General features: G+C 39.2%; 1 protein-coding gene across 1 annotated transcript in view; it reads left to right on the forward strand.

The window, feature by feature from the left end:
- The window catches only part of PARN (poly(A)-specific ribonuclease), a 200475-nt gene extending 193808 nt beyond the window's left edge, over nucleotides 1-6667 (forward strand). Inside the window, exon 24 of the mRNA XM_074196422.1 lies at nucleotides 583-6667. Coding sequence (XP_074052523.1) covers nucleotides 583-635 — 53 coding nt within the window. The 3' untranslated portion in view covers nucleotides 636-6667. The remainder of the gene's footprint in view (nucleotides 1-582) is intronic.
- The last annotated feature ends 6187 nt before the right edge of the window (nucleotides 6668-12854 follow it).

Genomic DNA, 12854 nt, shown 5'->3' on the forward strand with positions numbered 1-12854 from the left:
CAATAAAAATAAAGTTTTAAAAAGTATGTTTCAATCTGCATTCAGAGTTCATCAGGGCTCTTGATATGAAAAGCATTTTTCATCTTGGTTCCTTTGAACCAGTCTTGAATCAGTCTTGTTTAGAATAACTAAGTCTTTCATAGTTGATCATCCTAACAATGTTGCTATTACAATGAACACTGTTGTTGATCAAAGACAAAGAAACTGACTTGGTCATACTTTGTATAGAATAGGTCTAGAAATAAGAAGTACAATATTCTGTATTCTCCAAAATTTTAATATCTTTAATGGAACAGGAAAAGCAAAGAGACGTAAATTCACATTAACTCTGAAACTCCATTAATCCAGCTCCTTGGCATTTTCTCACTGTGATTTTCTGCAGCTTTTCATTATTTGCCCTGCTCCAATCTCTGTAAATACAAACATTGGTCCCAAAGGGCTTTTTCTAGTTGTAGTTTATGCAGTTGGCCCCACCCTGCCCCTGGTATGAAAACCAGTCTCCCAAACCAGAGCTCTACACTTATCTCAGCTGCTATCTGTGGATTGTAAAGTGGTTGGTTTTTTTCCCCCCTTTTCCACCAGGAAGCCTCTCAAGCAGTTCTGCCAAGCTCTTTGAAGTTCCTGATTCGTGGTAGCCAGCAGTTGAATGAAGAAAGCAGGGACATGGATTCTGAGAAATCACCAGACTTACACCACTTGGAAGCCATACTGTATTTAATTTAATAAAATGTGGTGTGGGCGTGGTTTGAAAACAAAGTATGTCTCCTGAAAAACCAGTTTGTTTTTTAAACTGTTCATTGAACAATCATTGCAGCTTTAGACTGTCATAAATGTATATTTCATTGATTGGTTAAATTTGTCTATCATGTGAAGCTTTTACTGTCATAAATGTTAGATCAGATAATCACATTTAAGTGTGTTTGGGTCCACCTGAGACGGGATGCTGGCTGTGAAATGTATAGAATAAGCTGTTGGCATTCTTTCTTTGGTACTGTTGTCAAGATTTTGTGTGGGTTCTTTCCTTCTTTCAGGGTTATCATACATCTCTTCATATTGGAGTTTTTAGGCATCAGTCTCCCAGTAAATAGGCCTGTCACTGTCTCATTGCTTTTCACCCATTCCTTTGCCTGAAAACATTGTATTTTCTCAAGCTAGCTTTTCCAGTAAGAGAAGTTCTACCATTGTCAGCTCAGAAATGAACCTGACATATCCAGCAGCTTTTTGAAACCATAATTTATTTAGTTACTTTTTCCCAAAACATGATTTTCTCATATGGGAGATGGGGACGCAAAAGCATCATTTTTTGTACATATTTTGCCCATATTCACTATTTAAATTTTGATCCAATTTTTGGGGGGGAGGGATAATGAGGCAGGGGGAAATCTTTTGATAAAGTGTGTGTGTGTGTGTGTGTGTGTGTGTGTATGTGAAATTTATGACAGACTTACAAAATACACCAGCCTTTACTCTGTTAAAAAGAGGAAAAAAAATCTACACAAAAAGAAAATATAACAAAATTTTTTTGGATCTGCCTTAGTCCAGATCTGCTTGAAATCATTGTTTAACATTTTTGTATCATGGAAATAAAAATGAAAAATGTGTTCTATAAGATGAAAATTAAAGAAATTTGCATAGGACTCAAAAAGTTTTTTTTTAATTTTTTTCATTTTTACTAGCTATATCAGTTGATGTTTCCTCCCCTTCTTTATATTCTCCTTTGAAAACTACCACTGAAAATATTGTTTTAAAAGAGGTCACTTAGTCTAATCTTTGTGGATTTAGGGGGCAATTTTTTCTTAACCTTTACCCTTAGATATGTTGAACCAAAATCTCAACAGTGTTAGCACTAAGTTAGCTATGTAGTATGGTGCCATAACACTTGGAGATTTTTCCACTAAAGAACTAAGTTAGAAGGAATGAGAAACCTAGAGCTCTCAGCCACATGACAGTTTGTTGGTATGTGACAGAATCAGGATTTGAACCCAAGTCCTCTAACTGGAAATTCATCTTAGTACAGAAGACAGGACCTCGAGTTGGGAAAACATGAATTCAAATGTAACCTCAGACACTTTACAACTGGATGAGCTTCACTTCTGTCGGCCTCAGGTTGTTTTCTTAACTATAAAATGAGAATAAGAGCCTCCTAGGGTTGTGAGAATTCAGGGAGGTAATGTCTATAAAGCATGGTGCCCAACATAGAATAAACACCATATAAATGTTAGCTATTACCCATAATCTTTATGACCTTCTGCAAGTCACTAACCCTCTCTGCACCTCAGAGACCTCCTCTGGTAATGGATGATAATAATCATCAAACCAGTCCTAAAGCATTGTAAAGATCAAATGAGATAAGGGCTTTGCAAGACTTAAAACTAGGAACTATTGTTGTGGGTCTTTTTTCCATTTGGGCAGTGGAAAAGAGGAAGGGGAGAACAAGTAACTAGACAGAAGTGTTGATGATTTCATTGACTGGCAAGCAATTGTCTTTAATTGAAAATAGAAGGGAGGTGAACTCATCATTCCAGTGGGGTACATTTCCTACTCACACATTTTTAGCAACTTTTCTCGTGGTGTAATTTTTTAAAAACTAAAGCATTTATGACACAAAAACATTAACCAAATGTGTCCTTAGTTACCACTGCCTGCCAGGCCAGGAAAATCTGTCTCCTGGCATAAAAGACTTGTGAGTATTAAAAATAGATCAATCTTTTTTGGATGCTTTTTATGATCTCATGACTTACTAGGTTTCATTCCCCGAGGGTTGGGGGGGGTAGGATGATCAAATGATACATGGTATAATACAGTACTTTTTGTTTTTGTTTTTGTTTTTTTAGATTTTTGCAAGGCAATAGGGTTAAGTGGCTTACCCAAGGCCACACAGCTAGGTAATTATTAAGTGTCTGAGGTCAGATTTGAACTCAAGTACTCCTGACTGCAGGGCCAGTGCTCTATCCACTGTGCCACCTAGCTGCCCCAATACAGTACTTTTTGAAGAAAAAAAAATTAACATTTACTTGTACCCTCAGCTTAATTTTGTATAGCCTTCATTCCAGCATTACCCTAACCATCTGAATTCACCAGCATCATTTTCTCCTCCAAGCTGTCTGGGTCCAATGGCCAGATATAAATTAGGCCAACTGGAAATAGCCCTGGAGGTGAAGTAATCAAGATTAAGTGACTTGCCCAAGATCACTCAGCTAGTGTGTGTCAAGAGTCTGAGGCCAGATTTGAACTCCTGGAATAGCTTGGAGGCTTATTGGAAAGAGCACTGGCCCAAAATTTAGTAGGATTTAAGTTCAATTCCAGCCTCAGACATTTAGTGATCTTGGGCAAGTCACTTAACCCTCATTGCCTCACATCCAGGGCATCCAGTCATCCTGATCCATATCTGCCTTCTGGACTCAGATGGCTCTAGACGAGAAAGTGAGAATGGTGACTTAGTACAGCACCCCCTCACTCAAATCTAATTTATTTGCTTGTCAATAGCATCACTTCCCTAATATGGTATTCTTTGAAAATGAAGGACAAGGGGGCACTGGCCCTGGAGTCAGGAGTACCTGGGTTCAAATCCGGTCTCAGACACTTAATAATTTCCTAGCTGTGTGGCCTTGGACAAGCCACTTAACCCCATTTGCCTTGCAAAAAAAAAAACCTAAAAAAAAAAGAAAATGAAGGACAAATCATTAACCCTCTGAAGGTATGTCTTCAACTGTTTGTATCTCCAAGCTTCCCTCTAACAGGTAACAATCCAATTTAAGTGACTGGCTATTTGTTGTCAGTGGAAGGGCTTCACCTTCACTAGCTGAGAGGGACTATTTAGGTGACTGAAGTGTTTTGACAAGACAGAGTTAATCTGTCTCTGCTCCTGCCCTATCTACACCCTCCAAAAAAGTTAACCTCTTTTTTAACACAATTTTCCTTCTTGGGTTTCTGTATTTTAAGCTATTATGTTAGGGAGGAGTTATTAGCCATGTGGATTTCTTTATTTGTTTTATTGTTTTATTCATGCCTCTGAATGTGTGTGTGTGTGTGTGTGTGTGTGTGTGTGTGTGTGTTTTAATTGAAATACATCATGAAACACTAGACTTAAGAAAACAAGTCACAGGAAGCAATATGTGTATGCTAAATGAAAGCTTTCAAAAGTATACTGTATTATATGGGGAAATGTTATAAGTAATTTCAGGCCAGCTTTTCCATGGAAAAACTACAGAATAAGGAATACCAGCCAGAGTACAAATGAATCATTTTTAATTTTTATTCTTTTCTACCAGAAGAAAAGATGGGAAGTGAAAGCTATTTTTCAATTTTCTCCACTTTCACAGGTGTGTTAATTCTAGAATTGTGGTCCTTTCCTGCCAGCATTTGTCTTTTTCATTTAGAATTTTCAGAATTTGGATCTTGGGCATAGCAGATAATGTTGGTATATGCTGAATAAATGAAAATACTTACTAGGAGCTTTGCATTTAGAGATGAGTAAGCATTAAAATATGCTCCTTTGATTATAGTGTATATTCCCCAGGTATTCTCAATCTAGAATCTAGAAATTGATAAGCAAATCATTTTGCTAGGAAAAGACCACAAGTTCCACCATTAGGTTTGCCTCCATCTGCTGGGGAGGGAGAGACAAGATGCTTAAAAACTGAGATAAAAGGGCCAGGTTGCCTAGTTGTTAGAAGTAGGGCTTCTTGATTCAAGCATTAGCACAGAAGAATTTTGTTTAATGTACATCTCAAGTCAACTCTACAAAATTCTGATGGGTCATAAAAAACTCATCTATAAGTAATTTTTTTAAATCCTCTTTTTTCTTTTCTTTCAATCTGAGACCACTCATTTCTTTGGCTTTTTAAGAGACTGAGGCCAATGATTTTGTGCAACTCTGTCTCACTTAAATCCAATTTACAAGCAAGTCAATGCTTCACCCTCATGATGTTGTTAGCCCTCTTCAAGAATGAAAGATTTACAATTTCTATAAAATCTCTTACTAGTCAATAATTGAGTTTGAAGAAATAAAAATTATTTACTTAGCTCCTTAATTTAGAAGTCACAGTATCCAATTTGTAAGTATAGAATGTTTTCTATTTTCCTTTCCAATACAAGGGAAATTGTAAGCTAGAGGGCAACTTTTGGTGAGGAAATGCTAGCTTAAATATATGAGAAAGAAGAAAAGGTTGAGGAAAAGATAATTGGAAAGTGGACTTGTTCTTAGTTCCTTGATACATGAACTTGTGACATGTTTTAGGATACTAGACACTAGGGCCTGGCTATCTTTGTACTCATTTTCATCTATATATAGAATAGTATAATTGAATATACCTATAAAACTATAACAAATACTTATAAAATGAATGTATACATAAATACTATTCATTCTTCCTTCCATCTCCATCTGCATCTCTCTTCCATTCTAATCCTTACCCCTGGTCAGGATAGAAGAAGGGTGGGGATGGGAGCAAGGGAGCACCAAGGAAAGCATTCTGTTTTTAAGTTATGCTGAATGCTAAACAAATATACTTCATATCAAGAAGCCTGGCTATTCTCATGTTGGAGATGTTACTGATCATGGACAACCCATGCCTTTGAGCAGATCTATATTCAACAATGTTGTCCCAAACCTTACAGGATGGAAGTAGGGAGTTACATCATAGGCAGAGTAGGACAGAGTAATTTGAGACAGGAGGACCTTCCCTTTAATTTATTTTTATTCTCATTTTGTACAAATGTTTTTTTACATTAATAAAATATTCTTGTTTACAAGTAAACAAAATACCCCTCCTCCCCCATGAATATAGATAGACTTGTTTGGGCGAAAAAAGTAAAGGGGAGAGAAAAAAATTAAAATAAAAAATAATAATAGTAATAATTGTAGGTATGGCCAGGTGGCACAATGGACGAAGCACCAGCCCTGGAGCCACAAGCACCCGAGTCCATATCCAGCCTCGTAAACCCAACAATCACCCAGCCATGTGACATGCAAGCCACCCGATCCCCACTGCCCTGCAAAAACGAAAAAAAAGAAAGAAAAAAAAAGACCCAAAATGAAATAAAATAGTAATAATAGTAGGGGTGGCTGGGTGGCAGACAGAGCATTGGCCCTTGAGCCAGGAGCACCTGGGTCCGAATCCAGCCCCAGACACCCAAAGATCACCCTGCTATGTGGCCCCAGGCAGGCCATCCAGCCCCACTTGCCCTGTACCCTCCCCCAAATAAAATGTGCTTGAGTCTTTGTTCCAACACCAACAACTCTGTCATGGGTGGATCTCATTCTTTATGATAATGTCCATCACAAAAGTTATTTCCATATTTTTCCCCCGTTGCCGTAGCTGATTGCAACTCCCTCCTTTCTTATTTCTCCACTGCCATGTACTCTCTTTTCTCTCTCCTTTCACTATGACTCTGCTGTAGGGTTGCTGAGTGGCGCAGCAGACAGATCCCTGGTCCTGGGGCCAAGAAGCCCTGAGCCCCCATACCACCCCTTAGGCCCAGAATCCACCCAGCCCTGTGGTCCTGGGCAGGCTTTCCATTCCCAGCCCCTTGCAAGAAGTAAGAAAAAAATGTGTTATATCTGACCGCTCTCTCCCCATGGTCCATCCTCTCCTCCTTTATTCACATCCCCACCCCTTCCCCCTGCTCCCCCCTCCTTCTTACTCCAGATGTCTATACCCCATTGAGTATATTTGCTGTTTCCTCTCCTAGCCATCTCTGATGAGAGCAAAGGTTCCCTCATTCCCCCTTGCCCCCCCCTTTCATATCATTGCAATAGCTCATTGTAATAAAAAAAATCTTATGTGAAATATCTTGGACTATTCCCCCTCTCCTTTTTCTTTCTCCCATTCCATTTCCCTTTTTTTCTATTGACTCCATTTTTACACCATATTTTATCTTCGAATTCAGCTTTCTCCTGTGCTTCAACTATAAAAGCTCTCTCTACCTGCTCTATTAACTGAGAAGGTTCATATGAGTTATCAGTGTCATTTTTCTATGCAGGAATACATGCAGTTCATCCTCATTAAGTCCCTCATATTTCCCCCCTCTCCTCCAATCTCCATGCTTCACCTGAGTCCTGTATCTGAAGATCAAACCTTCTGTTCAGCTCTGGCCATTCTAACAGGAACATTTGAAATTCCCCTGGTTCATTGAAAGTCCATCTTTTTCCCTGGAAGAGGACATTCAGCCTTGCTGGGTAGTTTATTCTTGGCTGCATTCTAAGCTCTCTTGCCTTCCAGTATATTGTATTCCAAGCCCTACGAGCTTCCAATGTAGCTGCTGCTAAGTCCTGTGTGATCCTGACTGCAGCTCCACGATATTTGAACTGTGTCTTTCTGGCTGCTTGTAATATTTTCTCTTTGACTTGGGAGTTCTGGAACTTGGCTATAATATTCCTAGGGATTGGTTCTTTGGGATCTCTTTCTCTGGGGGATCGGTGGATTCTCTCCATTTCTATTTTGCCCTCTGATTCTAGAATATCAGGGCAATTTTCCCGTAGTAATTCTTTGAAAATGATGTCAAGGCTGTTTTCCTGATCATGACTTTCAGGTATTCCAATAATTTTTAAATTATCTTTCCTAAGTCTGTTTTCCATATCAGTTGTTTTTTCAATGAGATATTTCACATTTTCTTCTAATTTTTCATTTTTTTAGTTTTGAAGTATTGATTCCTGATTTCTGTTAAATTCATCAATCTCCCTGAATTCTATTATTTGTCTGAAGGATTTGTTCTCCTCAGAGAGTTTTCTTATCTCTTTTTCCATCTGGCCAATTTTGCTTTTTAAAGCATTCTTCTCAATAACTTTTTGAACTGTTTTATCCATTTGACCTAAGCTGGTTTTTAGCATGCTATTTTCTTCAGCATTTTTTTGGATTTCCTTGACTAAGCTGCTGACTTCATTTTCATGTTTTTCCTGCATCTCTCTCCTTTCTTTTCCCAGTTTTTCTTCCAACTCCCTCATTTGATTTTCAAAGTCTTTTTTGAGCTCTGTCATAGCCTGAGCCCAATTTCTGTTTTGCTTGGAGTCTTTAGATGCAGGAGCTTGTGCTTCCTCATCTTAAGACTGAGTATTTTGGTCCTTCTTGGGCTCATTTGCAAAATATTTCTCAATAGTCTTCTTTTTGTTTCTTTGCTTGTTCATTTTCCCAGCCTAAGGCTTTTTTTGGGGTGCTTCCTGAGCTTTTGGGACACTCCCACAAGGGTCTCAGTGTGTGAGGCTCTGTCCTCCCTCCTGGTCTGTGAATGACCATAAGCACCTCCCTCTGCCACGGGGCTGAGGTGGGGAGGGGGCCTGCTGTTCTATGGGGGGGTCTAGACCGCTATCAGGATCTGAATGTGGTCAGAGCCCCAGAGTCCTGTTCCAGAGGCAGAGGGCAGAGCTGGACAGTCTCTCTTCACTCCAGTCCCTCAGCTCTATGGGCTCATGCCCTGGATGCCCCTGCTTACTGGCTCCACCTGCTTCTGTTTCCTGGATCAGGGCTGGGGAAAGAAGATGCTGCTTGCTGTGTGCCCTGAGGGCTGGGCTCCACATGCTCGCTCTGGGAGAGGTCCCCTGCTGTTCCTCCACTTTGTGCCCGGTGCTCCTCGGGGTGCAGCTCGGGAGACTCGCCCGCTGCTGTGAGCCGCGGCTCCCAGAACCCTGGGGTTGCCTCCGGGAGGCTGAGGTTCTTTGGCTCTGGTGGGCCACCCCTCTGGCAGGCCTCCTCTCCAATCTCGGGGAGCAGAGCCTTTCTGCTCTTTTCCAGGTTACCTTGAGTGGGAGAACTGCCTCACTGGGTCCCTTTGTGGGTTCTGTCTCTCGAAAGTTTAGTTAGAGTCCTTAGCTGATGAATTTTATCAGAGAGCTCCTAAGACTCAATCCCTTCTTGTCGCCATCTTGACCTTCCCTTTTCTACTATAAGGTACTGATGTATCTATGATCTCATCAGTTTGGATAATCGCAAATGACAACTCATTGTCCATATTCACCACAGGAAATTTCATCCTGTGTTGGGCAGAGGGGCTTTTATCTCATGATATTGTGAGAATACCAATGAAGCACCCAGTGTATCTGCCCCTATGGTCACATAAACATACCATCTCTGGGTATCAGCTTTTATTCTAATTCTTGGAAGTGTCTTCTCTTGTTTTTAATGCTGCAAACAACTTTCCTCAATTTTTTTTGCAAGGCAATGGGGTTAAGTGACTTGCCCAGGGTCACACAGCTAGATAATTATTAAATGTCTGAGGCTGGATTTGAACTTGGGTCCTCTTGAATCCAGGGCTGGTGCTCTAACCACTGCATCACCCAGCTGATCTTCAATTTCAATCTTTTAGTTCCTTTGAGTTGTGTTGCGCACTCTTCAAGGTTATCTTTGAAATGCAAGTAGCCTTGGAAAAACCAATATTTGTTTTTTAGTTTTTATTTATTTTTTTAGGTTTGCAAGGCAATGGAGTTAAGTGACTTGCCCAAGGCCACACAGCTAGGTGATTATTCCCAGCTAGGTGATTATTAAGTGTCTAGGCCAGATTTGAACTCAGTACTCCTGACTCCTAGGCCCGGTGTTCTATCCTCTGTGCCACCTAGCCACCCTATGGAAAAAATCAGTATTAAATAAGTAACATCTTACCATAAGTGAATGAATACCACTATCCTTTAATGTTAAAAGAAGACGAGATGTCTAGAGAGGGCTGTCTCAGATAATAGGAGTTTAAGCACAGTTAAAACTTATTGCACAGTTTTACTTAGAGTGGATCTGCAGCCTGATATTAAAGGGTAGAAATCTCAATTCATCTCTTGTTCTGTTTGGTCCAGCTGGATTGTTCAGTAAAGGTCTATAGTACGCATGAAGGCAGGATCTGAAGGGTTAGGTGAGCCTTGCCACCCAGCACAAAGCTCCTATTTACAGCTTTTAAGAGAGAGATCCATAGTGGTGAAGCAGATTCCAAATATTTCCCCCCCGAGGGTTGGGGAGTAAGAAAGGGAAGCCAAATGAAATGTGCACAGGCATCCAGATGCATGGAGGAAACTTGCAGGCTCTTCCAGAAGTTCTGTTTGCAATAAGAGACCAACTTGGGCATGCTCCAGACCTTTTTGTATCATAAAAACAGACCAATGTGCTGAGAAGCAGCTAAGTTCTGAAAGCAAATATACTTTATCAGAGGAACAGCTCATTTCTATGGTGCTTTACTAAGCACTTTCCTGTGGCAACATTATAAGATACATAATATAAGATTATCTCTGCTTTACAGATGTAGAAACTGAGTCTTAGAGGGGAAGAGGAGAAGTGGGGAAAATGACTTCAGGTTAAACTGGAAAAAAACTTCCTGGACCCCAGACATCTTGAAACTTGCCAGTTTGTGACAAAGATAACTTTATTTTTTTTAATTATATAAATATTTTGTTTTCCAATTACATACAATGGTAGTTTCTACCAATCTTTTTTTTTTTTTGCAAAGTTTTGAATTTTACAATTTTTCTCCCTCACCCTAACAAGGCAATCTGATATATAGTCTTTACTTGCTTTCATGATAGGCATAGATTCAAATTGAATGTGTTGAGAGAAGAAACAGATCCATAAGGAAAGAAAGACAACATTAGAGATAGCAAATTATGTAAAAATAAGATGACTTTTTAAAAATTGAAGATAATCTTTGGTCTTTCTTTAAATTCCATAATTTCTTCTCTGGACACAGATGGTATTCTCCATCACAGAACCCCTCAAATTGTCCCTGATTATCGCCCTGATGGAGTGAGCAAGTCCAGATGAAGATAACTAAAGAATCTTGATAAATGATAGTAGAGAAACTAAGGAACTTCTAGTTCTGTTTTGTTTCTACATTTATTTATAACTTTCCATGTCACTAAAACTTTAATAGAGAATAACTGAAAATACAATCCTTTGTGGGATAAAGGGACCAACAATCTTCAAGTATAACCTATCACCCATAACCATCCCTTTGGCCTAACAAACTCAGCACCTGTTAATCTTTTTATTTCTGTTTAAGTTTATTCCTACTTACCTAGCAGTAAATTACTCCTCAGCCCTCACATATTCTGTCACTGATACTGGAAAGACACAAGATTTGGCCGGGAGAGACTATTCCAGGATAGTCTACCCCTTAGCCTGCCAGCTTCAAGAGTTGTCTGGCTAAATGTAAAGGGACTGGTCTGTTCTGCCCTGATATGTCAGTTGTAGGGATGCAGACCTGAGAGAAGTGAGTAACCAAAGAAAGTTAACCATGCTAGTTATGTGTAGATTTATCAGTTGGGTTAAGGGAATTTATTCATGAGACTAGTCATCCTGGGCAGCAACAGAACAAGATGGCATACTGGATCTTCACACCAATTCTAGGTCAGGTCAGGTATTATATAAATGAAACAGAACAAAGAAGGCATAGTGCCCATGATGATGACCCAGGGTCATGTGCAAGGGTTCCCATGAGATAGTTGGAGCTTCTTTTATTGTTTACATTTACTTAGGGTAGTTTACGTTGTTTGTGAGACTCGAGGCTCTGGCCTACTCATGTCCTATTCCAATTCTGTACCCCCTTCCACTGTGAACTATTCCCTATCCCTTTTCCCTGTGCATTCCCTATCTCATACAGTGCTTAGTATATAATTTGATTTATTAAGTTTTTGCATTCAGTCATATAATTTTAATCTGTTTTCTTCCAGGAGCCTGGTTTTCCCCAGATGATACTGCATTCCTGGCACCTTTTCTAGCATTAATTGAATTTTCATTTATAATCGCTAGCATTTTATATATTCCTCATCACACACAACCTGGAGAGGGAGCTGAAATACTCCATGTACCCCACTGCCACTTTTAATGTATCTGTGTGCCACCCCCACTCAGCACCCTCTCCTCCTTCAAAGTTCATTCTCTTTTTTTAAAAATTTATTTAAGGCAATGGGGTTAAGTGACTTGCCCAAGGTCACACAGTTAGGCAATTATTAAGTGTCTGAGGTTGGATTTATACTGAGGTACTCCTGACTCCAGGGCTGGTGCTCTATCACTGCACTGCCTAGCTGCCCCTCTTCTGTTTAAAAAAAAAAATCACCTGAGACAGATCATAGTGACTTATTTACTAGTCTCCTATTCATTTCCCTTCTTTCTCAAAGAATTCAATACCTAAATTCACTGTCTTTCTTTCTTACCCAAAACTTGTTTTATACTAAAGGGCTTAAATATTTGTGTTGATGCTCCCTTAAATACTAGCCTCCCGGTTCACATGTCCTTAAATCTCATGACCCACATACTCTTTTATTTCACTTAATCATGCACACAGGTGGTTACACCCTGGATCTCATCAATACCCTTTAGTGTTACACTTTGTTGATAAAAAGCTCTGACATTTTGCTCTCTGGCCATAACTTGCTATCACTTTGTTTTTCCCTTTGCCTCATCCTTCCTAAATCTATTTTCCTCAGTTTTTGCTGTCTAGCTTCTTCATCTTTCAGTACTTTCTTAAGGCAGGATTTCTTAATCCATGGTCCTGGAATGAACACATACTTACATTAGGTTTAAACATTGGAAAAATGTCAGTTGCTCATGAGTAGGCCAAACTAATATAAAAATGACAGTTCTACCTAAATTAAAGTACTTATTTAGTTCCATACCTATCAAACTACAAAAAAATTATTTTACAGTGCTAGAAAAAACAGTAATAAAATTCATCTGGAGGAATAAAAGATCAAGAATATCAAGGAAATTAATGCAAAAAATGCAAAGGAAGATGATGTAACCATGCCAGATCTAAAATTATAAAGTATCAGTCATCAAAACTATGTGGTTCTGCCTAAGAAATCCAACAAAATGGATAATTTTGACTATATTAAAAAGGTTTTGCACAAATACTAGTATTTTGATTATAACTATCTCAGTATA

Source organism: Macrotis lagotis, chromosome 8 (genome assembly GCF_037893015.1).
Source record: "Macrotis lagotis isolate mMagLag1 chromosome 8, bilby.v1.9.chrom.fasta, whole genome shotgun sequence".
In the NCBI taxonomy this organism is placed as follows: domain Eukaryota; kingdom Metazoa; phylum Chordata; class Mammalia; order Peramelemorphia; family Peramelidae; genus Macrotis; species Macrotis lagotis.